This window comes from Salvelinus sp. IW2-2015, linkage group LG16 (genome assembly GCF_002910315.2).
Source record: "Salvelinus sp. IW2-2015 linkage group LG16, ASM291031v2, whole genome shotgun sequence".
NCBI classification, from domain to species: Eukaryota; Metazoa; Chordata; class Actinopteri; order Salmoniformes; family Salmonidae; genus Salvelinus; species Salvelinus sp. IW2-2015.
This window is the reverse complement of record NC_036856.1, coordinates 39,347,085-39,372,735: the sequence shown is the minus strand read 5'-3', so window position 1 is coordinate 39,372,735 and position 25,651 is coordinate 39,347,085. Positions and strand designations below refer to the sequence as shown.

Sequence of the window (25,651 nt, the reverse complement as noted above, 5' to 3'; positions counted from 1 at the left end):
AGCTACCACAGCATTCTGCAGCGATACGCCATCCCGTCTGGTTTGAGCTTAGTGAGACTATCATTTGTTTTTCAACAGGACAATGACCCAAAACACACCTCCAGGCTATGTAAGGGCTATTTGACCAAGAAGGAGAGTGATGGAGTGCTGCATCAGATGGCTTGGCCTCCACAATCACCCGACCTCAACCCAATTGAGATGGTTTGAGATGAGTTGGACCACAGAGTGAAGGAAAAGCAGCCAACAAGTGTTCAGCATATGTGGGAACTCCTTCAAGACTGTTAATAAAAACATTCCTCATGAAGCTGGTTGAGAGAATACGAGTGTGCAAAGCTGTCATCAAGGCAAAGGGTGGCTACTTTGAAGAATCTAAAATCTAAAATATATTTTCATTTGTTTAACACTTTTAAGGTTACTACATGATTCCATATGTGTTATTTCATAGTTTTAATGTCTTCACTATTATTCTACAGTTTAGAAACTAGTAAAAATAAAGAAAAACCATTGAATGAGTAGTGTGTCTCCAAACTTTTGACTGGTACTGAATATGGTTCTTAATTTCAAACCACATTCAAACCTTTGAAAGGATTTAAAAACTAAGTTCAACTAAGAAAATCTAAATATACATGTTCTCAATGATGATTGTGTGGCAGGTTTGTTTTGTTTTGCTTTGAGCATCCTGGCAGGTGTCTTCACTGACATTTTCAACATGTCCCTGAATGAGTCTGTAATACCAACATGTTTCAAGCAGACCATCATAGTCCCTGTGCCCAAGAACATGAAGGCAACCTGCCTAAATGACTACAGACCCGTAGCACTCACGTCCGTAGCCATGAAGTGCTTTGAAAGGCTGGGAATGGCTCACATCAACACCATTATCCCAGAAACCCTAAACCCACTCCAATTTGCATACCGCCCAAACAGATCCACAGATGATGCAATCTCTATTGCACTCCACACTACCCTTTCCCACCTGGACAAAAGGAACACCTACGTGAGAATGCTATTCATTGACTACAGCTCAGCGTTCAACACCATAGTGCCCACAAAGCTCCTCACTAAGCGAAGGATCCTGGGACTAAACACCTCCCTCTGCAACTGGATCCTGGACTTCTTGACAGGCTGCCCCCAGGTGGTGAGGGTAGGTAGCAACACATCTGCCACGCTGATCCTCAACACTGGAGCCCCTCGGGGGTGCGTGCTCAGTCCCCTCCTGTACTTCCTGTTCACCCACGACTGCATGGCCAGGCATGACACCAACACCATCATTAAGTTTGCAGACAACACAACAGTGGTAGGCCTGATCACTGATAACGACGAGACAGCCTATAGGGAGGAGGTCAGAGACCTGGCCGGGTGGGGCCAGTATAATAACATATCCCTCAACGTAACCAAGACTAAGGAGATGATTGTGGACTACAAGAAAAGAAGGACCGAGCATGCCCCCATTGTCATCGACGGGGCTGTAGTGGAGCAGGTAGAGAGCTTCAAGTTCCTTGGTGTCCACATCACCAACAAACTAGAATGGTCCAAACACACCAAGACAGTCGTGAAGAGGGCACGACAAAGCCTATTCCCCCTCAGGAAACTAAAAAGATTTGGCATGGGTCCTGAGATCCTCAAAAGGTTCTACAGCTGCAACATCGAGAGCATCCTGACTGGTTACATCACTGCCTGGTACGGCAATTGCTCGGCCTCCGACCGCAAGGCACTACAGGGGTTACATCACTGGGGCTAAGCTGCCTGCCATCCAGGACCTCTACACCAGGCAGGGTGTCAGTGGAAGGCCCTAAAAATTGTCAAAGACCACAGCCACCCCAGTCATAGACTGTTCTCTCTACTACCGCATGGCAAGCGGTACCGGAGTGCCAAGTCTAGGACAAAAAGGCTTCTCAACAGTTTTGACCCCCAAGCCATAAGACTCCTGAACAGGTAATCAAATGGCTACCCGGACTATTTGCATTGGGTGACCCACCACCCGCCAACCCCTCTTTTACGCTACTGCTACTCTCTGTTTATCATATATACATAGTCACTTTAACCATATCTACATGTACATACTACCTCAATCAGCCCGACTAACCGGTGCCTGTATGTAGCCTCGCTGCTGTTATAGCCTCGCTACTGTATGTAGCTACTGTTATTTTTCACTGTCTTTTTACTGTAGTTTATATTTCTTTACTTACCTATTGTTCACCTAATACCTTTTTTGCACTGTTGGTAAGTAAGCATTTCACTGTAAGGTCTACTACACCTGTTGTATTCGGCGCACGTGACAAATAAACTTTGATTTGATTTGACGATGAGTTTGGGTCTTCTGTCTTCTAAATGTCAAGTGTGTCCCGCCCTACCAAATTAAGGACATTATGCATACACACAAAAGGGTAAGGAACTAGGTGAAATCTGATGCAGGCGGACATTGTTTGTCAGCGATAAACAGAGAATGCTGAGCAGACTGCCAAGCAACAGGTCCTCCATTTCAAAGCCTCTGTAAAGAGCATGACCAAATCAAACACATTGGCTGAGTCCGGAATAACATCCTGTTTTAATACACTATAGGCTCTCACTCAGCCAGAAATGTGACATCTCCCTACGTTGGTAACAGCCAGCGTGACAATGACTATGTCTCCATGCCTAAATACCAGCCTGCACCAACCACCACTGTTCTGTTTTGCCACGATCCCTTGATTCATCCCACCCAGACACCAACCACCACTGTTCTGTTTTTAGCCACGATCCCTTAATCATCCCACCCAGACACCATACCACCACTGTTCTGTTTTGCCACGATCCCTTGATTCATCCCACCCAGACACCATACACCACTGTTCTGTTTTGCCACGATCCCTTGATTCATCCCACCCAGACACCATACACCACTGTTCTGTTTTGCCACGATCCTTGATTCATCCCACCCAGACACCAACCACCACTGTTCTGTTTTGCCACGATCCCTTGATTCATCCCACCCAGACACCATACACCACTGTTCTGTTTTGCCACGATCCTTGATTCATCCCACCCAGACACCATACACCACTGTTCTGTTTTGCCACGATCCCTTGATTCATCCCACCCAGACACCATACACCACTGTTTTGACAAATTTGATCTGTGTGTTGACTACCCCCCTGGGCTTGGTTGTTAGGTTAGCCCTCTGGTCTTACATACAAAGGACAGGCAGATCTCTTCTACAGTAGGGCTTTGGCTCAACTCTATTGTGCCATTACTGTCACTGAATCAGTGGGCGGGAGGAGCCAGGTTACAGAACACAGGCTAATTAGCATGAGACTCATGCGGCTACAGTTTGTGATCCCTTAATCTGATCTAATCACTGTAGAGTACAGTAGACTAGTATAAGGTCTTAGCAACCATGCAGGGATCTATCTGAAGGTATGCCTTCCTCCCTGATGATGATGTCTGTAGGGGATAGCGGCTCTCAGGGACAGGATCTCCTAGCATCTCATGAGGCCTCATCAGGAGAGGAACAACAAGGTTCACTCATAGGAGAGTCGGGCTCAGGCAGAATATCGGTAGGCCTAGCGGCTCTAGCCTATATCTAGTCTGTATACAAGACTAATCACCATCGGTAGGCAGTATACAGTAGGCAGTATACAGTAGGCTAGTCCCGATTTGTGGCGATACTGTAACACATTTACATTGAAAACATTTTTTTTACGACCCTTGTCTGTCACGAATGTTGAATCAAAATAGACTTGAACTTACTCTGCTGATTGTCTGTCTGGTTGGTCCTTCAGCTGGTCTAAATTTGAGACAAAATATCCACAGTATTGTTAAACCAACTTCAAAACGTTGGTCTCCGTGTGTGAAAATCAAGATAATTGCTCATGACCTAAGCACAGAAGTACTTGCACGCAATGCATGCATACTTACCGATGTCATGCAGGCGTTTACATGGTTTTGCGCATGTCCCAGGTGATAGAACTTTAAACGGCAGTAACGTTACCAGCGCTCTAAAAAGTGGGTAAATAATACTTCCCTGTGCATATTTTGTCTAAAATCTGACCAGCTGAAGAACCTACCGCACATACAAACCCGTAGAGTAAGTTCAAATGTATTCTTATTCAACAATCTGGCTTGTAAGTAAGCTTTCCACGTTTTTGCAGTGCTTTGTTTGATAGTACTGTATACCAATAATTGGTATAATAGTCTGATTTATAAGGCAAACAATAGGCCTGCTATCAAATCACTAGCAGTATGTCCTATGACTTAATCAAAGTCTAAAGTAAAATTATTACATTAAATTATACTTTCCAGCAGATACAGAAGAAGTTGGAGAAATATAGGCCTGTTTTAGACATCTATTCATTACACAACTACTTGCCGCCCCGCCTGGTTGTACGTACTTTCCCGCAGGCTGGCCTAGACGTTGCTACGTCACCGGCAGGGTGGCACTTGCCAGTGTCTTTTTGAACGCGCTAGAGCAACCCAGACACTATTCATTCAACTTGTCTGAGCTTCAGTCACGTTGGAGAGCGAGAGGGACAGAGCGAGAGGGACCTGACAGAAAACTGAACCGTGCCAACTGCATCGTATTCGCTGTACCCACACAGACAACTCTGAATTTACATTAAATATGTCTATCACCATCTGCTGTCAAAAGCCCCAGGTAAGCTTTTATTTTTGCAAAATATAGCTAGCGGATTGTCATTGTAGGCTACATCGTGTTCTGTACGTAGACTACTGGAGGAAATGGTTGCAAACGACGTGGTCATGGCTAACAGGGATCCAGCTTTTGTAAAATGAACGTCAGATTTGACTTTTTATAGCAGGTTAGGATTTACGCAGCAGGTTAGGCGAATTAACCTAGCAGGTTATGATAATTGGGTTACGGTTAGGAAAAGGGTTAGTTTATATGCAAACATTTTAACTTGACCAAACGAGGTGGTTTGCTTGGTTTTATACGCTGACCTCGTTGAGGTCGTTGTTCTAGAGCTAGAATAGAGTCTTTACTGAACTGTCGATGTTTTAACTTGAATCGGCGATGGTTGTTACATTGTTGTTACATTGCATCTTCCCGCCTTATAGCGGGAGAACGCGGAACGGATGGACACGAGCGTGTCGTTGGCAACACAGCGGTTAGTGCAATGACAATTTATCAGAAACAAATCAGTTGATATTATGCTGCATCGCATACCAATTTTTGGTAGGTTTATGCAAGAAAGACAATCTGTACATATTGATTTGTGAATTCGCTTGTCCGGACATGTTCTCACTGGCTGGCACAAGGGATGGGGGGGGCAGGCAGACCTACCACAAAAGAGCTAATGTGAACTAGTATCGTTCCGTTTTCCTCTTTTGTAATACACAGTAATCGCCTCGTGTTCATTTCTTTGTGTGTGCGTAGTTAGTAGTGTAAAGTCAAGCTGGTGAGATTTTGGCTCCACTGACCTACATTCGGATAGTAGGGGACCGGTAGGTAGACAAAGACAAAGGCTAGTCATAATGCCGGGGGCTGTGGTCTGCTCTCTCTCTCTCTATGGCGGGCACAATATGATGCAAGCATGCGTCAATGTACGTTCTGCGCGCCCCCAGACTAGGCTCAGCGACAGACAGGTTGAGCCAGCCAATAGAGCTGCTTCAGAATGGACCTATCATATCAGAGGGGCGGTTGTTACGCTCTCTGGGACTGCCCACCGACTGTGTTGGCAGCCGCGTGGAAACACATGGGTACAATTTGTCCTTTTACCCTTTCGAGATTGATACATTGTACCACTATTTTATTCCGTGTTACTCTTGGCATTATTTAAAGGGAAGGTTCACCCATTTTGAATGGTATATTGTTTTTGTGCATCTCTGAGTGATGTTCTATCGATTCCCTGGGTCATTTCATGTTTTATTGTGTATCTGAGTTATTGTGGTTCAAGCAAGCAGAAATCCGGCCGGTATGACGTAGCACTGTGATAAAGTCGCTCTCACTACACTGGAAGTTAATAGGAAAACGACTTTTATATGGCAAAAACGTTTAAAAATCATGTCAGATTTAAATACTGGCTGATGTCATAACTCCAGGAGAATGTCTCCTCTCGAATGAGCCAGTGCTCATATTTTTGTGGTATTCCTACCCCGAGAAATGTGTAATTTAACGGAGGGTCTAGAACATTTGTCTGCCTCTAGGCCAGGGTGCATTGCATGGTGCAGTTGCCAGAGATATTATAGAAAGGAGATAGAAATCCAGTGAATGAAGGAACGTATAACGCAACACCCAGCAGAGTGTCGACCAATCGTGTTCACGATGTCATGCTTCTTCACACGGTTGCTAAGCTAACAGTCACGCAATCCCTTCTCAAAGTCGTTGTATATGTGGAGAAAATTGCCTGTTTTCCTCTAAAGTACGTAATGTCACAATTTCAAAAGCTATACGATATTACAGATAGCAAGTTATTTATCTTGCGTCATAGAAATGTGATGTACTTCTTGTTGACGAAATTCCTGCAAATGTTGGGGTTTTGGAGAGCGCTCCTTGTCCCATAATCGCCCAGAATGCACCGCGTGGCCCATTGACGTAAAATGGACACCGTTTCCCATCTCCTCAAAAGTATGTCTGAGGTTGCGAATGTTAGACTCCACCCTGAGGCACATCGATCTACAGGTTGAACATGGTGAGATTGTAGATTCCTAGATTGATAGCGAGGTTTTAGGCGATTTTACAGCTAACTACCTACTTGACATGCTACTATTGTCTTTGGTATTATTGTGTGTAGCTATGTTTGCTAGCTAGCCAGACTAAAGAGAGCATTGCATTGTAGATTTTGTATTCGACTTGAGCTGCAACAGATTTCCACAACGATTTTCCATGTTGTTACCAACCTTATTATAATGCCAAAATGAAACATTTGTTCACAAAAAATATTGTTCTCACATATTAGTGTTATGTAACACTGTAAATTAAAGGAATGAGTTGTTTTGGGTGGAATTTTCCTTTAATGCAACAGACTGAAAATAAATTTGTGCGTTTACCTATCAATTTTTTGATTTGTTGGTATTTTGGTCCATTATTGAGTATTTCCAAAAAGCACCTATAAAAATGTCAAACTTGATGAAAATTTATATTTTGTTTAGTTTATCATACTACTGTCATTTTAACCACTTTAAAATGAACATACATCAATAATTTCAAAGCTCATTACATAAAATTACACATTTAAAAGCCGATTTTATAGTGTTACAAAAGTGGACTATATTTAGTAACTTACTTTAAAGATGGTGATTGGGTCTAAATGGGCATTATTCTACATTCAGTGTAGTTGTCTTTAACTGCCATTTCTTAGATATGTTCTCCAGACTTGCTCAGAGGGAATTGTTGATATGTTGTATAAAAAACTAAAATGCATTTTACGTACATATCTTTAGTATTTTACAGATAGAAAAAAGAAAAAAGTATTTATCTGCAATCTGCTGTGGACAAGTCCGGTCTTGGAGTATCTTAACAAAATGAAACCAAAATATTTAGACTGACTTCATCCAGTGTCCAGAAAAATGGATTTACGTGATATGCAAATATGTGCATATTTAATGATATCACCTAATTTGCATATTTTTTATAAAATATATCAAAACTATTGTAATACAAAAAAGTTGTGTTTTTGTGTCTACATTCAACTGGTAAAACGTTATTGTGATATAATTTTCAGGGCCATTTTTTCCCCTATGAGGGTGTGTTGCCTGGCCTTATAGATACTCCAGTCTCTCTAGCACCTCACATCGCAATAGGTGGTCTAAGTATCTTCATGATATCCAATGCTCTGGTTTCTGTGAAAATAAAACCTCGATGATTGTGATTTTTACACCCCGCTTAGCTTGCTGTATTTGTAATTTATATAATGGGTGGAAATACTACAATGTGAAAACGTGGGCGTGGCAATATGCCATACTAGCCCACTGCTCGGGATGTCATTATGTTCCACTGTGGCCTGGCTTTAGCATTCTGGGGACTTCTAATTGTTGTCTGTTTTCTGCACCATTGTGATTAAACAGTCAGATGGAAACCGAGAGAAAAAAACGTTTAGAAAAATAGTAACCCTCTGTGGTAGTATCTTTTTCTTTCTCCCCTGCCTGTTTCTCTACCAGCCTGTCTGTCTGTACCTCAATCTTACTGTCGCTTCATTTCTCGTCTCCCAGTCGGTCTTGCTTTTCAACACCCTCCTTGTCGTCCCAAAGATTCGGCCTGGTGTGATCAAGTCGTCCCCTTGACTGCTCTGATTTCCCAAAACGAACAGTCTAGTTCATGTGAAAGGGCTTACCAGTATCTACTCTTATTAATGTATATTTCCTCTAGTCTCTAGCAGGCGCATGGCGGTTGAGTTTATCGTTCAGCCTCCGTGCCCAACCAACACTAATGTATAGAGCCAGCTGGCCAGAAGATTGATCTGTATTCTACTCCTGGCCACCTGATCTTAAAGGTTAAAACAGATGTCTGAAGGGAAGGAACAGGGTTAGCTAATTTTGCTTATCATTCACATATAATCAACCCCTGAAATGTAGCCAGACTAACAGGGTTGGCATGCTGAATGTTTGTGGTCTATAACGCATTGTGCTTTATGAAGACTTTATACAGTACCAGTCAAAAGTTTGGACACACCTACACATTCAAGGGGTTTTCTTTATTTATACTATTTTCTAAATTTTAGAATAATAGTGAAGAAATCAAAACTATGAAATTACACATATGGAATCATGTGGTAACCAAAAAAGTGTTAAACAAATTAAGTATATTTTACATTTGAGATTCTTCAATGTAGCCACCCTTTGCCTTGACAGCTTTGCACACTCTTGGCATTCTCTCAACCAGCTTCACCTGGAATGCTTTTCCAAAAGTCTTGGAAGGAGCTCCCACATATGCTGAGCACTTGTTGGCTGCTTTTCCTTCACTCTGCGGTCCAACTCATCCCAAACCATCTCAATTGGGTTGAGGGCAGGTGATTGTGGAGGTCAGGTCATCTGATGCAGCACTCCATCGCTCTCCTTCTTGGTCAAATAGCTCTTACATAGCCTGGAGGTGTGTTGGGTCATTGTCCTGTGGAAGAACAAATTATACTCCCACTAAGAGCAATCCAGATGGGTTGGCAGAATGCTGTGGTAGCCATGCTGGTTAAGTGTGCCTTGCATTCTAAATAAATCACAGACAGTGTCACCAGCAAACCACCATCACACCTCCTCCATACTTCACGGTGGGAACCACATACGCGGAGATCATCCGTTCACCTAATCTGCGTCTCACAAAGACACGGCGGTTGGAACCAAAAATCTCAGATTTGGACTCATCAGACCAAAGGACAGATGTCCACCGGTCTAATGTCCATTGCTCGTGTTTCTTGGCCCAAGCAAGTCTCTTCTTGTTATTGATGTCCTTTAGTAGTGGTTTCTTTGCAGCAATTCGACCATGAAGGCCTGATTCATGCAGTCTCCTCTGAACAGTTGATGTTGAGATGTGTCGGTTATTTCGAGTCTGTGAAGCATTTATTTGGGTAGCAATTTCTAAGGCTGGTAACTCTAATGAACTTATCCTCTGCAGCAGATGGAACTCTGGGTCTTTCTTTCCTGTGGCAGTCCTCATGAGAGCCAGTTTCATCATAGCACTTGATGGGTTTTGCGACTGCACTTGAAGAAACTTTAAAAGTTCTTGAAATGTTCCGGATTGACTGAACTTCGTGATGGACTGTCTTTTCTCTTGCTTATTTGAGCTGTTCTTGCCATAATGTGAACTTGGTCTCTTACCAAATAGGGCTAGGGCTATCTCCTGTATACCACCCCTTCCTTGTCACAACACAACTGACTGGCTCAAACGCATTAAGAAGGAAAGAAATTCCACAAATTAACTTTTAACAAGGCCCACCTGTTCATTCCAGGTGACTACCTCATGAAGCTGGTTGAGAGAATGCCAAGAGTGTGCAAAGCTGTCATCAAGGCAAAGGGTGGCTACTTTGAAGAATCTTACATGTAAAATGTATTTTGATTTGTTTAACACTTTTTTGGGTTACTACGTGATTCCATATCTGTTATTTCATAGTTTTGATGTCTTCACTATTATTATACAATGTATAAAATGGTAAAAATAAAGAAAAACCCTTGAATTAGTTGGTGTGTCTATATGTCCCCCCCCCCCCCTGTTCAGAATGATTATCGGAATCCGGGGAGTGATGCTTTTAATTAGGACTGAAAATCCCGTGTCCCTGTGATTGAGAAAGGTGGAGAGCTGTGGAAGGAGCAGAGAGCGAGGTGGGGAAGAGAGGTATAGGGTGAGAAAGAGGAGAGTGATTTAGGAGAATGAGGCAGGCAGGGGATAGGGAGGAGTCAGAGGGCGGGGGAGTGAATGGAGAGAAGAGAGTAGGAGAGAATAAAGGGGAGGGGACAGGAAAGGAGCAGAGAGGCTGTTGGGGCATTCAGGGGTCTCCTGGCAGATGTTGCACAACTGTTAGTGGGCCGACCAACCCAGATCTGTACAGACGGGGGGCTGTGCCCTCACTGACCTACCACACACACTGTACATACTGTAAACTGGTGTACAAACAGACCCTTGATTCAACTATTGCTAACATGCTCAGACACGGACATACACACATACAGTTACACACACATTCCATTTTATAACCAGTCTGGCTCACTCTTGTCACTTCATTCTGCATGCAAGCTATGGCACATCCACCATCCTAACACACACACACACTGAGAGTGGGTGGGAGACACACCAGGTTAAAAAAACATACCAGATGTTCTGGACCGTGCCTCAGTCTGGTGTAAGTCATGTGACATGCTGTTATTTTCCACAGCAATGCAATGCACCAGATGTAGGCTGTGCCTCAGTCTGGTGTAAGTCATGTGACATGCTGTTCTTTTCCACAGCAATGCAATGCATTTTTCATAGTTACTTTTCTTCCTCGTCCTGTACTCCTGACATGCAAGCACCACTCCAACATCAACATATGTGAAAATTGCACGTATCTACAAAACAGTAGTAAAAAAAAATATGTAAAGGAAGATGAGTGTTTCCAATGACATCATCGACCAATTAGTAGGCAATACCTACTCAGATTTGGTTGAAGTCACATGATGCACACCGATGATGTCATTGGAAATCCTCATCTTCTCTCTTTTACCACAAAACAGAACCATTTTCACATACAGTGCATTCTGAAAGTATTCAAACCCCTTGACTTTTTCCATATTTTGTTATGTTACAGACTTATTTTAAAATTGATTTAAATTGTTGATGAGATAGACATAGGCTAGTGCTTTTGCTGTTCGTTACACGTCTTGTTGGCTGACGAAAGGTAAATGTGGACAGTTCTCCTAACATCGTCAATGTGCACCTCGGAATTTGATAAGAAGGACGCGCATCGTTGCATCCCTGATGTGTCGGTCTTCCCTAGTAGCCTACTTCAGAGCTGCGATGCCCTTGAGAATTGAGATATCTGAGAGAGATGTGAGTGAGAGGTGCTTCGGAGCAGGGCGACTGGCATCCGGGGGGAAGGGAATTATAATTATTATATTCAGCCCATAGGCACAGCGGTCAATTTGACTGCACGGCATGGATTTTTTTTAGGGGGCATTAAGGCCACACTAGGAGGCATCGACGGCCATGGCGGGAAATTCGAGGCCTGGCGACAACGTTCGAGACACATTATATATTTTTTCAGTGCCAAGTAAGGCCACAGAGATGGTAGCCTATGATTAAAACTGTAAGCCATTTCAGCTAACATATCCAGGGAATGCATATTGACCTTTGTGCTATATTATATATTAAGAAGTGAGAAATGCATTATACAGTTGAAGTCGGAAGTTTACATACACTTAGGTTGGAGTCATTAAAACTAGTTTTTCAACCACTCCACAAATTTCTTGTTAACAAACTATAGTTTTGGCAAGTCGCTTAGGACATCTACTTTGTGCATGACACAAGTAATTTTTACACCAATTGTTTACAGACAGATTATTTCACTTATAATTCACTGTATCACAATTCCAGTGGTTCAGAAGTTTACATACACTAAGTTTACTGTGCCTTTTAAACAACTTGGAAAATTTCAGAAAATGATGTCATGGCTTTAGAAGCTTCTGATGGGCTAATTGGCATAATTTGAGTCAATTGGAGGTGTTCTTGTGGATCTATTTCAAGGCCTACCTCCAAACTCAGTGCCTCTTTGCTTGACATCATGGGAAAATCAAAATAAATCACCCAAGACCTCAGAAAAAAATTGTAGACCTCCACAAGTCTGGTTCATCCTTGGGAGCAATTTCCAAACGCCTGAAGGTACCGCGTTCATCTGTACAAACAATAGTACGCAAGTATAAACACCATGGGACCACGCAGCCGTCATACCGCTCAGGAAGGAGACGCGTTCTGTCTCCTAGAGATGAACGTACTTTGGTGCGAAAAGTGCAAATCAATCCCAGAACAAGTGAAGATTCTGTAGGAAACAGGTACAAAAGTATCTATATCCACAGTAAAACGAGTCCTATATCGACATAACCTGAAAGGCCGTTCAGCGAGGAAGAAGCCACTGCTCCAAAACCGCCATAAAACAGCCAGACTACGGTTTGCAACATGGGGACAAAGATTGTACTTTTTGGAGAAATGTCCTCTGGTCTGATGAAACAAAAATAGAACTGTTTGGCCATAATGACCATCGTTATGTTTGGAGGAAAAAGGGGGAGGCTCGCTAGCCAAAGAACACCATCCCAACCGTGAAGCACTGGGTTGGCAGCATCATGTTGTGGGGGTGCTTTGCTGCAGGAGGGACTGGTGCACTTCACAAAATAGATGGCATCATGAGGATGGAAAATTATGTAGATATATTGAAGCAACATCTCAAGACATCAGTCAGGAAGATAAAGCTTGGTTGCAAATGGGTCTTCTAAATGGACAATGACCCCAAGCATTCTTCCAAATTTGTGGAAAAATGGCTTAAGGACAACGAAGTCAAGGTATTGGAGTGGCCATCACAAAATCCTGACCTCAATTTTATAGAACATTTGTGGGCAGAACTGAAAAAGTGTGTTCGAGCAAGGAGGCCTACAAACCTGACTCAGTTACACCAGCTCTGTTAGGAGGAATGCGCCAAAATTCACCCAACTTATTGTGGGAAGCTTGTGGAAGGCTACCCAACATGTTTGACCCAAGTTAAACAATTTAAAGGCAATGCTACCAAATACTAATTGAGTGTATGTAAACTTCTGACCCACTGGGAATGTGATGAAAGAAATAAAAGCTGAAATAAATCACTCTACTATTATTCTGACATTTCACATTCTTAAAATAATGTGGTGATCCTAACTGACCTAAGACAGGGAATTTGTCAGGAATTGTGAAAAACTGAGTTGAAATGTATTTGACTAAGGTGTATGTAAACTTCCGACTTCAACTGTATACTCACAGAAAGCTGTGACTCCCCTCTCTGTAACTAGAACAATAGTAGTTGCTTTGAAAACAACTGTATTTTTTTTTCTCGGAATGCATCTCTCCCACCTCTGTGCACACAGTGGGGCGAGGGAGTGAGAGTGGATCGCTCACACAGCAGCAGACAGGGAAACGGAGACAGGCAGATACTTTCATAGCAGGAATCAACATAAAAATCATAGGCTGTTACTGTTGACCAAATAATGGTTTTAGAACGATCTACAGGAACGTACCGACATACGCATAATGCTTCAGGAAGAGGAAGGTCCTTCTTAGTAGCCCTAACACGCCATCATAAAATCTGTTTATTTTACCAGATTCCATTTAGTTCTTCCCCAAATTCAGTTTTCTCCAGTTTTGTTTTTCCAGGTTTCAGTTTTTCCTAGTTTGTTTTTCACTCTCAATTACCACATTTTTTAATAGGAAAAACACAAAGTTAGATGTTCTAAGTCTACAACAATTCTTAAACCACACTAGGAGACCACTTTTGAGGTCTGGGGTAGTTACTCTTTAATTCAAGTGCACGCCAGCCAGAATTGGTTTGGTTAGCGATGTTTCTGTAGCGCTCATTTGATTGCAGACTTTGCAAAACAAATGGCCACTGGATTGATGTAAATAATCATGATATCATTCTGCCAGGTAGACATAGGCTACTTTGTAGTCAGCATTTCATTGAGAAGGTTTTCGGGAAAGCCTTTCAGAAGATCAGAAGATGGTTGTCATTGCATTAGCATCACCGCTAATGGCTACACAAAGTAGTAGACAAACGTGAACACCACACAGACAGGGCATTCTAGTGCCGTTCGTTGCCTCCTCGGAAAGTTCAAGGAAAATATGAATCACTGATGTGTTTTGTTCATGTCTTCTGATAATCTTGGGTAAATTAAAGGTTCAATGCAGCTGTTTTTATCTCCAAAACAGGCAGAAATTTCAGGTGGTCTTTAAAAAAAAAACTCTTACACGAAAAGGGCATGATCAATTTCACAGTATTATTCCATCCTCATAGTGTTGAAATATACATAAAACACAGAACAATCATGCTTTTTCCTGTACTGTGCCTTTTTAATGAATGTTCTAATAAAGTTCAATACATTTTGTTGATTTCCATTTTGGAATATTGTTGAATTCCGTTTTAATGTCTGAATTCTGTGATTCCGTCCTCGTTTTATAGGGCCCTAGGCAAGCGATAGCAGATACTGCTGGTAAGCAGCTAACCAAGTGGACCACACAGCCACAGGCAGACACGGGTCTTAAAGCTGATCCAACCAGGTCTTCCCAGTACGATCATCTATCATTTACCTCCCTGTGCTCTGTTGCCAAGAAACCAACAGATTAAGCCTGTTTTTTTTTGCCCTACGGTTTAGTTACACTCAAAAGCGGCTTTGTTGAATGAAGGCCCAGTGTGATAGGAGAGTCGGATAGGATTCACCACAAGGCTGACTGGCTACTTCTATAAATCTCAGGGTTAAGATTAGATCCTGGGACCTCAGCTCGGCTGCATCCGTCTAGCCAGAGCAGAGAAGCGCAGAATAAGGCCTTTATGTTTAACATAAAGGAAGTATTCCATTCCCCCGAGTGTGATCGTTTTAAGACCTATCGACTCAAATGGCCATGGCTGGCTTGTGGCTACACCGCCGATGTCGACCCAGAGGTTTTTAAAGCTTTTCTTCAGTCTGCCATAATAGTGGGAATCAATGGTGCATCTTCACTGATAACTGGTGTCACATACAACTGTTGTCTGCTGTTGTACTGAAGTGGTGGTTCCTGGGGAGGAGGAAAGTCTCACACACACAACCAGCTGAGGCCAAAAGAAAAGGCTTCAGAAAAGTCTTTCACACATGGTCTTAATGGCGGTTTTAAGAGTGAAGTGGTGGTTCCTGAAGAGGTGGACAGTCAGACACACAACACTCAACGCGACTTGTTGAGCACCATAGTTGTCAGCACCAGTGACAGCAGTTCGGTTGGCTGTAACATTGCAGTTAGGTTGGCTGTAACATTGCAGTTAGGTTGGCTGTAACATTGCAGTGAGGTTGGCTGTAACATTAGCAGTTAGGTTGGCTGTAACATTGTAGTTAGGTTGGCTGTAACATTGCAGTTAGGTTGGCTGTAACATTGCAGTTAGGTTGGCTGTAACATTGCAGTTAGGTTGGCTGTAACATTGCAGTTAGGTTGGCTGTAACATTACAGTTAGGTTGGCTGTAACATTGCAGTGAGGTTGGCTGTAACATTACAGTTAGGTTGGCTATAACATTGCAGTGAGGTTGGCTGTAACATTACAGTTAGGTTGGCTGTAACATTGCAGTTCGGTTGGCTGTAACATTGCAGTTAGGTTGGCTGTAACATGCAGTTAGGTTGGCTGTAAATTGCAGTTAGGTTGGCTGTAACATTACAGTGAGGTTGGTATAACATTACAGTTAGGTTGGCTGTAACATTGCAGTGAGGTTGGCTGTAACATTGCAGTTAGGTTGGCTGTAACATTGTAGTTAGGTTGGCTGTAACATTACAGTTAGGTTGGCTTGTAACATTACAGTGAGGTTGGCTGTAACATTTTGCAGTTAGGTTGGCTGTAACATTGCAGTGAGGTTGGCTGTAACATTGCAGTGAGGTTGGCTGTAACATTGCAGTGAGGTTGGCTGTAACATTGCATGCACTCCATTAAAATAGAAAGTGCAGTTCCATGTTGCCTAATGAATCTCACATACCCCACACATATCCAGATTCCCTGAAATGGTGACTGGTTCTTCCTAATATGGTAATTTTGACTTTTTTTTTTTACTGTTCCGAGTACTCACATGATTTGTATTTTTCGAACACATTTCTCTTTAGGCCTGTGCCAACTGTGCACAACAATGACAAATGTATCATTACCATTACAGATAACAGATCCTAATAGCTAAATTGACCCAAATACACTGAGTGTAGAAAACATTAGGGACTCTTTCTATGACACAGACTGACCAGGTGAATCCAGGTGAAAGCTGTGATCCCTTACTGATGTCACTTGTTAAATCCACTTCAGTAAGTGTTAATGAAGGGGAGGAGACCAGATAAAGAAGTATTTTTAAGACTTGAGACATGGATTGTGTATGTGTGCCATTCAGAGGGTGAATGGGCAAGAGAAAAGATTTGTGTGCCTTTGAACGGGATATGGTAGTAGGTGCCAGGCGTACCGATTTTGCTTGTGTCAAGAACTGCAACACTGCTGGGTTTTCACACTCAACAGTTTCCTGTGTATCAAGAATGGTCCACCACCCAAAGGACATCCAGCGAAGTTGACACAATTGTGGGAAGCATTGGGGTCAACATGGGCCAGCATCCCAGTGGAACGCTTTCGACACCTTGTAGAGTCCATGCCCTGACGAATTGGGGCTGTTCTGGTGGCAAAAGGGGGTGTTCCTAACGTTTTGTACACTCAGTGAATATTCAGTCAATAAAAAAGCAAGTGCCATTGGAGATTAATTTATTGAAATCATAATATCGCCTGGTTATATTTTATCGTGGAACACAATCTTTAAAAAGACAGTGAACTCAGCAGTGGCACTTGCTTGTAGAAGCCTATGGCTGCATAGCCTTGTTTTGGTCATTTAGCAGACAAGACGCTGACGCTGATTTCCAGAGCCCTTATCACAGCCAAGACACCTATTTTATTGTAAAAAAAAAACATGATGTAATATAACAGAATAAAATAGAACATAATATTTTTTCCCCCCAATTTTTTTTTTTGCCAGTTGGAAGTGATGCGCGTCTCTAGTGTACTCCAAGAGTGATCGTTTGAAACGGGGCTCAATTTGGGGCACACCATGTTGAGTTTGTGATAAAACTGTTGTCATTTGGCAAGGAATGTAGCTTGAGTGTGCACTCAGCGCACGCGCGTGTGTGTAGGGAGCGGTCGGAACGCAATTGAGGGTGTGATGCTTGGCTTGTTTGTTTGTTTTGTGCCCGGCAGATGGACAACTAGAGCAAATTTAACGTTGTTTTAAAGATAACATTTCACTTGCCCCTTCGGGCAGCCACAATGCACATTCCACCAAATAGTTTTACAGTATTTAAAGAAAAAAAGTGATCTCTGGGTAAAGATGGGAGTTTTGACTTCCTTTTCGGGTACTCTAGAACTCGTTCTCCCTTCTCCTGCTGTTGTGTGTGGTTTCAATATGTAGCAGCTTCTACGCTCCCTCTCCCTCCATGTCTCCACTGTGATAAAACCCTTAGCATTCCTGTGAGTTGTTGCCTAGGACACCCAGGACCGAGTTTGGGAAACCCTTGATTTAATTCATACTGAGAGGTGGAATAACATAGCCGTGTTCACGTAGGGCTTGGTAGTCCGACTCAGCTGTATGTCTCCAGTCCACCCAATAGCATAGCTGTTGTAATGCAAAGGCATGAACACCCGACAAATGCGTGTAGATGTCTATTTCACCAGCCACATTGGCGGGTGGTCACTTGGCAGGGCTCTACAGTCAGAGCATTATATTTGCGAATTACAATATGCGAGTTAAGGTTAGAAGAGTGCTACAGTATGTTGTCGTCAAAGTATTTCTGCTGTTTTGTTTCATGGCTGCTAATCGCACAAAGAAATAGGAATCTTATATCCCACCTGGCGCAGAAGCGCTGCCTGGTGAGGAGCTGTGCGCAATGAATGAAGTGCTGATGGATTTCATTTTGGAGGCGCTGTAAACAGGCATTAAAATTGGTCTAATTTACTCAAAAGTCAACAAAGTGAGACATTGTCCTCGTGCTTCTTGGCTATGCACATTTGTTTTTGTTCACAAGCTCTGTTGTGTTTCAACGTTAGTTTGGGTCTGCTGCTTCAACTGATAGTGACAGGCCATAGTCAGATGCCAAATCTCACACACAGTGACAGGGCTCCAGTGGCCCGGTTACCACGGTAACCTCCCACCCTTAAAGGGGCAGCTGAAAATGTTTTTCTCTGATATTTTGATTAGAAGATTCAGGTCACAAAAAAATTAAATGAAATGTAGCAATATACCACATTACTTCTTACTAATACATTTCTTGTTTTCGAAACATTACAAAGCATGCTCATCTGTTTGTTGTTTTATGTAATTATGGCCGAAAAATATTTTGTCTGGTAAAAAAATCTGAGTTGCTGGTGGACCCAAAAGTTAATTTTAGACCCTGCATGAAATGGAGGACAGTTAATGGTTTGGGTTGTGGTCTTGTGGGTGTGGCCTTAATGATGGATTTTGATTGGTGAGGGTCCTGCGGTGGGAGTTTGTGGATCCAAAGGCGTGCCAGCTAGGTGAGAGCTGTAACAGGGTCAAGACATGTCTTAAGACATTGGGGTATGCTTGGAAGAGGGCTAGTTTGAGACTGATTAGGAGCTGGTGGCTGGGCTGGTTGGCACGGTGGAGTGGGCAGGGCAGGGATCTGAGGGGCAGGCCTTACTACAAAAGGCCACATGCCTGGAAAAGACTTGAGAGAGGGACACTGAAGGAGTGGGAAAGGGGAGGGAGGGACTATTTTAGTGACTGGACTGTCAGTGTGCTGCTTGACTGCAGAGGGTCAATCTGCCTAGTGGAGATGCCATGAGGCCGGTTTCAACACGTGGCTCGACTTCAGACCTTCATGCTCTGATCATACTTTATTTTTGAATTTAAGTAATTTAATTTTAGTTTAATTTCAAACCAGTGGTTGCTATCCTATCTCTCTATCTCTCTCTGTGTACACTGCTGTTTTGTGATAATCTAGTTGACAAATGTATTCTCTGTCCTCTCTTATCCCTCCTCTCTCTCCTCTCTTGTCCCTACTCTCTCTCCTCTTGTCCCTCTCTCTCCTCCAGGTTATAATGCACGACCAACACAGAAAAAGTTTGACTCTATAGCCAACGGGATCCTGAGGACTTGATTACAGTCGCTTCAAGCCTGATAGTTTGCATCGGTGCGGCTCCCCCCGGCTCACACCCCTCTGGACGACTGGCATTGCCCCCACCCCCTCCTCCTCCGCTGGTAGAGAAGACTTGGGTTCCCTTGTGGTCTCTGTCTACTTTGCCTTTGTCTTCTCTCCCATCGTCCCCTGTTGGTTTACTGGTACCAGTAACACTCCCCGGAGTTACGTCATTCTGTATTAGGTAAGGCAATTATTACTAATGCATGAGGCAGATTACACACACACAATGCACATGTGCCTAATCCAAATCCTCATTGTGATCATGAATTAATTAAACAAGTTTTTATGAACAATGCCAGCATCGTTGGTCGTTGGTCGTTGGGCGGGGAGGGTGTAAGGGGAGACTCCGGTTGATTGATGGGTGGGATGGGAAGGGGTGGGAGGCATACTTTAGGGGAAAAGAAAATGACAAAACGAAATAAAAAAAGTTGGTCACAAAAAAACTAAATGTAGATGTCGTCCTCCCCTCCTCCTCCGTCCCTCACCCGTCAGGCTCTGCCCCCAACATTAAGCAGTGAACATGATTTCCAACGGTTACCTGATCTTTGAAGATGAGACTTTCCTGGATTCCACTGTGGCCAAAATGAACGCCCTGAGAAAGAGCGGACAGTTCTGTGACGTGCGACTCCAGGTACGTGAAGATCTCTCTCTGTCTTTTCGTCCTCCATGGCCAAGGCTCACATGAAAAGGAGATCTAAATGTCAATGTGACTTTCTGGTTAAATAAAGGATAAAAATACAAATCATAATCAGAGCACCTGTGACATGAGGTGGGAGTGAAGGAGGGGGGGGGTGAAGAGAGGGGAGTGGAAGTGTGAAGGAGAGGAGAGGGGGAGTGTGAAGAAGGAGAGAGGGAGTGTGAAGAAGAGGAGGAGTGTGGGGGAGAGGGGGAGGAGGAGTGTGAAGGGGAGTGGGAGGATGAGACATACAAAGCCAGAGGTGTTTTTCTAGATTAGAGCTTTTGACAACTTGTACTCCTTCTTAAAGGCAAAACCAGTTGTGTCCTAAAGCCATCACATGTTTGATCCTATAGGTTAATCCACCATCCTCAAAGCTAGATATTTCCCTGTCAGTCAAGCTAGTATGATGTGTAAAAAGAAACAATGACAATTCAGAAGAATAATTAAGATCAAATCTCATTGGACAGGAGTTCAATATTTACTATCCTGTTCCTGTTGATGTCATAATGATGATGTACTTTTCTTCAGGAGCGAGCGATCGGGTTACATTACCATCCTCTCTCTCTCAATCCTTCTCTTGCTCTTATTTGTGGCTCTTATTGGGGGCAATTCCACTCCAGAAGGCCCACAAATATTTCTGGTATCTCAGATGGTTCTGGAAATTCTCACATAGAAACTTAATTAGAGGAAGGATGTTTTATAATGCATTTTACATTTGTATCACCAACCATTTCTGAGAAATGTACTAGTGTAGCTGTATGAGAAGCCTATTTGACGATTACTCTGTAATCGAACAAGAGTGCTATTATCAGCATTGTATAGGTAATTAGCGTCTATATACTACTACAAGGTTTATTTATTTTCTTAATATGTTAATTAGAAAAAGAGAGTCCAAATGATTAAGGCGCCGCTTTTGTCGATGAATAAGTATTCGCTGATTGCTATTGACCATGCACTGTAGAGACCCTTTTTCTATTGAACACATTGATGTTGTGATGAAGCGTATATGATGCAGACAACATGTTGGAGTCATTACACTCCTTACAGTGTGCTCTAACATATGGAGTATGTCCAGATTTTGAAGAGAAAAAAATCCACATTAGTTTATTTAACATAAAAATATGAATATATCAAAAGTACCCTTTTTGATTTTGTAAATTTTGAGACATTGTTTTAAACAATATTCTTTACAAGTACATCACGTTTCCAGTGTGTGTGTGTTCTGCTAGTTATGAAGTTATTCTCTCTTCTGACTACTCATGTCAGTCATCCTCTTTGACTGGACCTTTCCACCATTTCCTGCCCCATCTGTCTCTGTCTTGATTTGTCCCCACTAGGGCAGAAAACATTGTTTCCCTCACTCTGTTCTATGCATGGGCATTAGGCTATAGCTTAAACCATGTATTACATTTTTTATAACGGACACTCTTTAACTATCTTGTGTCGCCGTTTAAAAAAAAAACGTAGCCTATATTCCCTTCTCTGCATTCGATAGGCTATGAATATGACGGAAGGTTACCCTTCATCATTTTAAGCATGGCTTTTTCCCGGTCAAACAATTAATGTTACGGCGTTCCAATCTAATGACAAGTTTAAACTTATTAAGAAGAAAAGGACCCATGCGGGCTGGTAAAATCCCTCAATGCAAGGTTGAAAACCAAATGGCCAATAGCCTGGGCTCCTAATGGCCGATCATAAAAGCTTTTAGACAAATTAAAGTTATGAACATTCGCTTATTTCCCAAATATTCTAGACAAAGGTGTTGTCGAAGTTTTGTGGCTTTAAAAAATAACAAGAGAGAAAGTCTATAGCATAGGCTATTCTCAATCACAGCTTTATGATGGATAGAACAAACAATATTATTCCTCACCAGACAGTCACTGTTCCATCATGATGTAGTCCTATAACCTAGCTCACTATGGTAAGACAGCCTGTTCCATCATGATGTAGTCCTATAACCTAGCTCACTACGGTAAGACAGCCTGTTCCATCATGATGTAGTCCTATCCCTAGCTCACTACGGTAGACAGCCGTTCCATCATGATGTAGTCCTATAACCTAGCTCACTACGGTAAGACAGCCTGTTCCATCATGATGTAGTCCTATAACCAGCTCACTACGGTAAGACAGCCTGTTCCATCCATGATGTAGTCCTATAACCTAGCTCACTACCGTAAGACAGCTGTTCCATCACTGATGTAGTCCTATAACCCAGCTCACTACGTGGTAAGACAGCCGTTTCCATCATGATGTAGTCCTAAACCTAGTCACTGCGTAACGCACAGCCTGTTCCATCATGATGTAGTCCTATAACCCAGCTCACTACGTTAAGACAGTCTTTTCCTCAGACAGTCACTGCTCTGTCATGTGCACGCCAGACAGATACACACAAACCTGTTCTGTTCCTCTACCAGAAAATAACATGACAAAATATTTGACACTGCCTGCACTTAGCCTCTGCCCGGGCTTTCAACAACATTATCTTTCGCCCAGTTGCATAGGGGCAATAGGGGCGGTAGCGTCATATATCACAATGTTTTACGGGTACATAATCACGATAGGACTACATCGCCAAACCCTAATCCCCACACTCATCTCTCTCTTCAAATCCACTGTCTCCCTGACACTCACACTTTCTCTTTTTCAAATGTGTTTCTGTTTGATTGATATAACCTCTAAAGAAGGATCTGTATAGTTTGACCCCTGACCTTTTGTCCTCTGTAGGTGTGTGGTCATGAGTTGATGGCCCACCGTGCTGTGCTGGCCTGCTGTAGCCCCTACCTGTTTGAGATCTTCAACAGCGACATTGAGGCTCACGGCGTGTCCCACGTCACCTTCGAAGACCTGGACCCAGAGGCTGTGGAGATCCTGCTCAACTACGCCTACACTGCCCAGTAAGTACCATGACCTCTGACCCCTACACTGCCCAGTGAGTATACATCTTCTAATACACATTGTGCAATGAGCAGAGTCCTAGGCTTTGTTAAGAATTTCCAGGACCTTCACCGCTCTGCTGACCCAGGAGACCTTTCACTATGCTCCTCACCTGTCTGACTGACTAATGGTTGTGTGCTGTCTGACAGGTTGAAGGCAGATAAGGCATTGGTTAAGGAGGTCTATTCTGCAGCCAAAAGGCTCAAGATGGAACGGGTCAAGCAGGTAGGATCTTTCTCTTGTTTCAACTACTGCTACTCCATATTGTACGTTTTTAATGCAGTCCCAATGGTCAGAGTTTCACACTTCTCTCCTCTCTGATTGGTCAGATCTGTGGCGACTACCTGCTGTCTAAGATGGATTCCCAGACCGCCATCTCCTTCCGTAACTTTGCAAGCTGCATGGGAGATGGCCGCATGCTGGCCAAGATCGACGCCTACATCCAGGAACACCTGCTGGAGGTCTCAGAGCAGGAGGACTTCCTCAAACTGCCCCGCCTCAAGGTGAGCCGTCCCCAGCAAACTTTCTTAACCCAGTCTACAGGGTCCACCTGTCGGTCCATGTACAGTATGTGATGCATTCTAACTCCAGGAACCTGAAACTAGTCAACTAATCAGCAATCTGCTATTAATTAGAAACCAGGTGTGCTGGTGTTGGGATACATCAAGTATATGGAAGCACTGGTGGGCCCTGAGGACTTGGTTGAGAAAGCACAGGAAAAGCCTGTACAGTAGCTAACTTCGTAGGTCTTGAGGAACTCCTCTAAGCACCATATTTTAGCTTTTTAACTTGGACTTTAGAGTAGTGAGATTTATGCAGTTGTACTTTCTTTAGATTCTTACATGGCAAAGCCTCCTAAAATGAATATGAGAAGATATATTATGATGCTGGGTTGAGCTGGGTGTTTTTTTTTTTGGGGGGGGGGGGGCTCTTCACAGTATTTTACGACATCTTTTTGCATATCTATCAGTACATTTTGGCTAATGTCAAGAAGCAAACTTTCCAGCGCTACACGTAGGCTACTTGATGTAGGCCTATTCACTGCTAATCACGCACTCTGCTCCGCGGACCTATCGAAACTAGAGGTCGACCGATTAGGATTTTTCAACACCGATACCGATTATTGGAGGACAAAAAAAAATCCGATACCGATTAATCGGCCGATTTTTATATATATTTGTAATAATGACAATTACAACAATACTGAATTAACGGTTTTATTTTAACTTAATATAATACATGAATAAAATCAATTTAGTCTCAAATAAATAATGAAACATGTTCAATTTGGTTTAAATAATGCAAAAACACAGTGTTGGAGAAGAAAGTAAAAGTGCAATATGTGCCATGTAAAAAAAAAAGCTAACGTTTAAGTTCCTTGCTCAGAACATGAGAACATATGAACGCTGGTGGTTCCTTTAAACATGAGTCTTCAATATTCCCAGTTAAGACGTTTTAGGTTGTAGTTATTATAGGAACTATTTCTCTCTATACCATTTGTATTTCATATACCTTTGACTATTGGATGTTATTATAGGTACTATAGTATTGCCAGCCTAATCTCGGGAGTTGATAGGCTTGAAGTCATAAACCGCGCAATGCTTGAAGCACAGCGAAGAGCTGCTGGCAAAAGCAGGAAAGTGCTATTTGAATGAATGCTTACGAGCCTGCTGCTGCCTACCACCGCTCAGTCAGACTGCTATGTCAAATCATAGACTTAATTATAATATAATAAACACACAGAAATACGAGCCTTAGGTCATTAATATGGTCAAATCCGGAAACTATAATTTCGAAAACAAAACGTTTATTCTTTCAGTGAAATACGGAACCGTTCCATATTTTATCTAACTGGTGGCATCCCTAAGTCTAAATATTGCTGTTACATTGCACAACCTTCAATGTTATGTCATAATTATGTAAAATTCTGGCAAATTAATTACGGTCTTTGTTAGGAAGAAATGGTCTTCACACAGTTCGCAACGAGCCAGGCAGCCCAAACTGCTGCATATACCCTGACTCTGCTTGCACAGAACGCAAGAGAAGTGACACAATTTCCCTAGTTAATATAAATTAATGTTAGCAGGCAATATTAACTAAATATGCAGGTTTTTTAAAAATATACTTGTGTATTGATTTTAAGAAAGGCATTGATGTTTATGGTTAGGTACATTGGTGCAACGACAGTGCTTTTTTCACGAATGCGCTTGTTAAATCATCACCCGTTTGGTGAAGTAGGATGGCGAAGTAGGATGTGATTCGATAATAAATTAACAGGCACCGCGTTGATTATATGCAATGCAGGACAAGCTAGATAAACTAGTAATATCATCAACCATGTGTAGTTAACTAGTGATTATGTTAAGATTGTTTTTTATAAGATAAGTTTAATGCTAGCTAGCAATTTACCATGGCTCCTTGCTGCACTCGCGTAACAGGTGGTCAGCCTGCCACGCATTCTCCTCGTGGAGTGCAAGGTAATCGGCCCTAATTAATCGGCCAAGCCGGTCGACCTCTAATCAAAACCATATTCTAATAAAAACCATACTACCGCCTACTCCGGATGTAAGGTGGTGCCATGAACTCAATATTAAGAGGTGAGAAATAAATTATATACTCACAGAAAGCTGTTAAACAATTTTTCCCTCAATCAGAATGCATCTCTTCTCAGAATGCATCTCTCCCTCTTCCGTGTGCACAGTGGGGAGAGGGAG

At 42.6% G+C, this 25,651-nt stretch overlaps 1 protein-coding gene across 3 annotated transcripts in view; it reads left to right on the top strand.

The window, feature by feature from the left end:
• ivns1abpa (influenza virus NS1A binding protein a) overlaps positions 1 to 25,651 on the top strand; it is a 43,436-nt gene that overhangs the window by 5,693 nt on the left and 12,092 nt on the right. The window contains exons 1-6 of one of the 3 annotated variants that reach the window (XM_024003673.2): positions 4,440 to 4,630; positions 19,218 to 19,505; positions 19,817 to 19,955; positions 22,728 to 22,897; positions 23,087 to 23,162; positions 23,267 to 23,440. In XM_024003673.2, the coding sequence (XP_023859441.1) occupies positions 19,845 to 19,955; positions 22,728 to 22,897; positions 23,087 to 23,162; positions 23,267 to 23,440 (531 nt within the window). In that variant the 5' untranslated portion in view covers positions 4,440 to 4,630; positions 19,218 to 19,505; positions 19,817 to 19,844. Of the gene's footprint in view, positions 1 to 4,439; positions 4,631 to 18,951; positions 19,036 to 19,217; positions 19,506 to 19,816; positions 19,956 to 22,727; positions 22,898 to 23,086; positions 23,163 to 23,266; positions 23,441 to 25,651 lie in introns of those variants that run through there. The other 2 variants (XM_024003675.2, XM_024003674.1) reach the window with 2 other exon arrangements.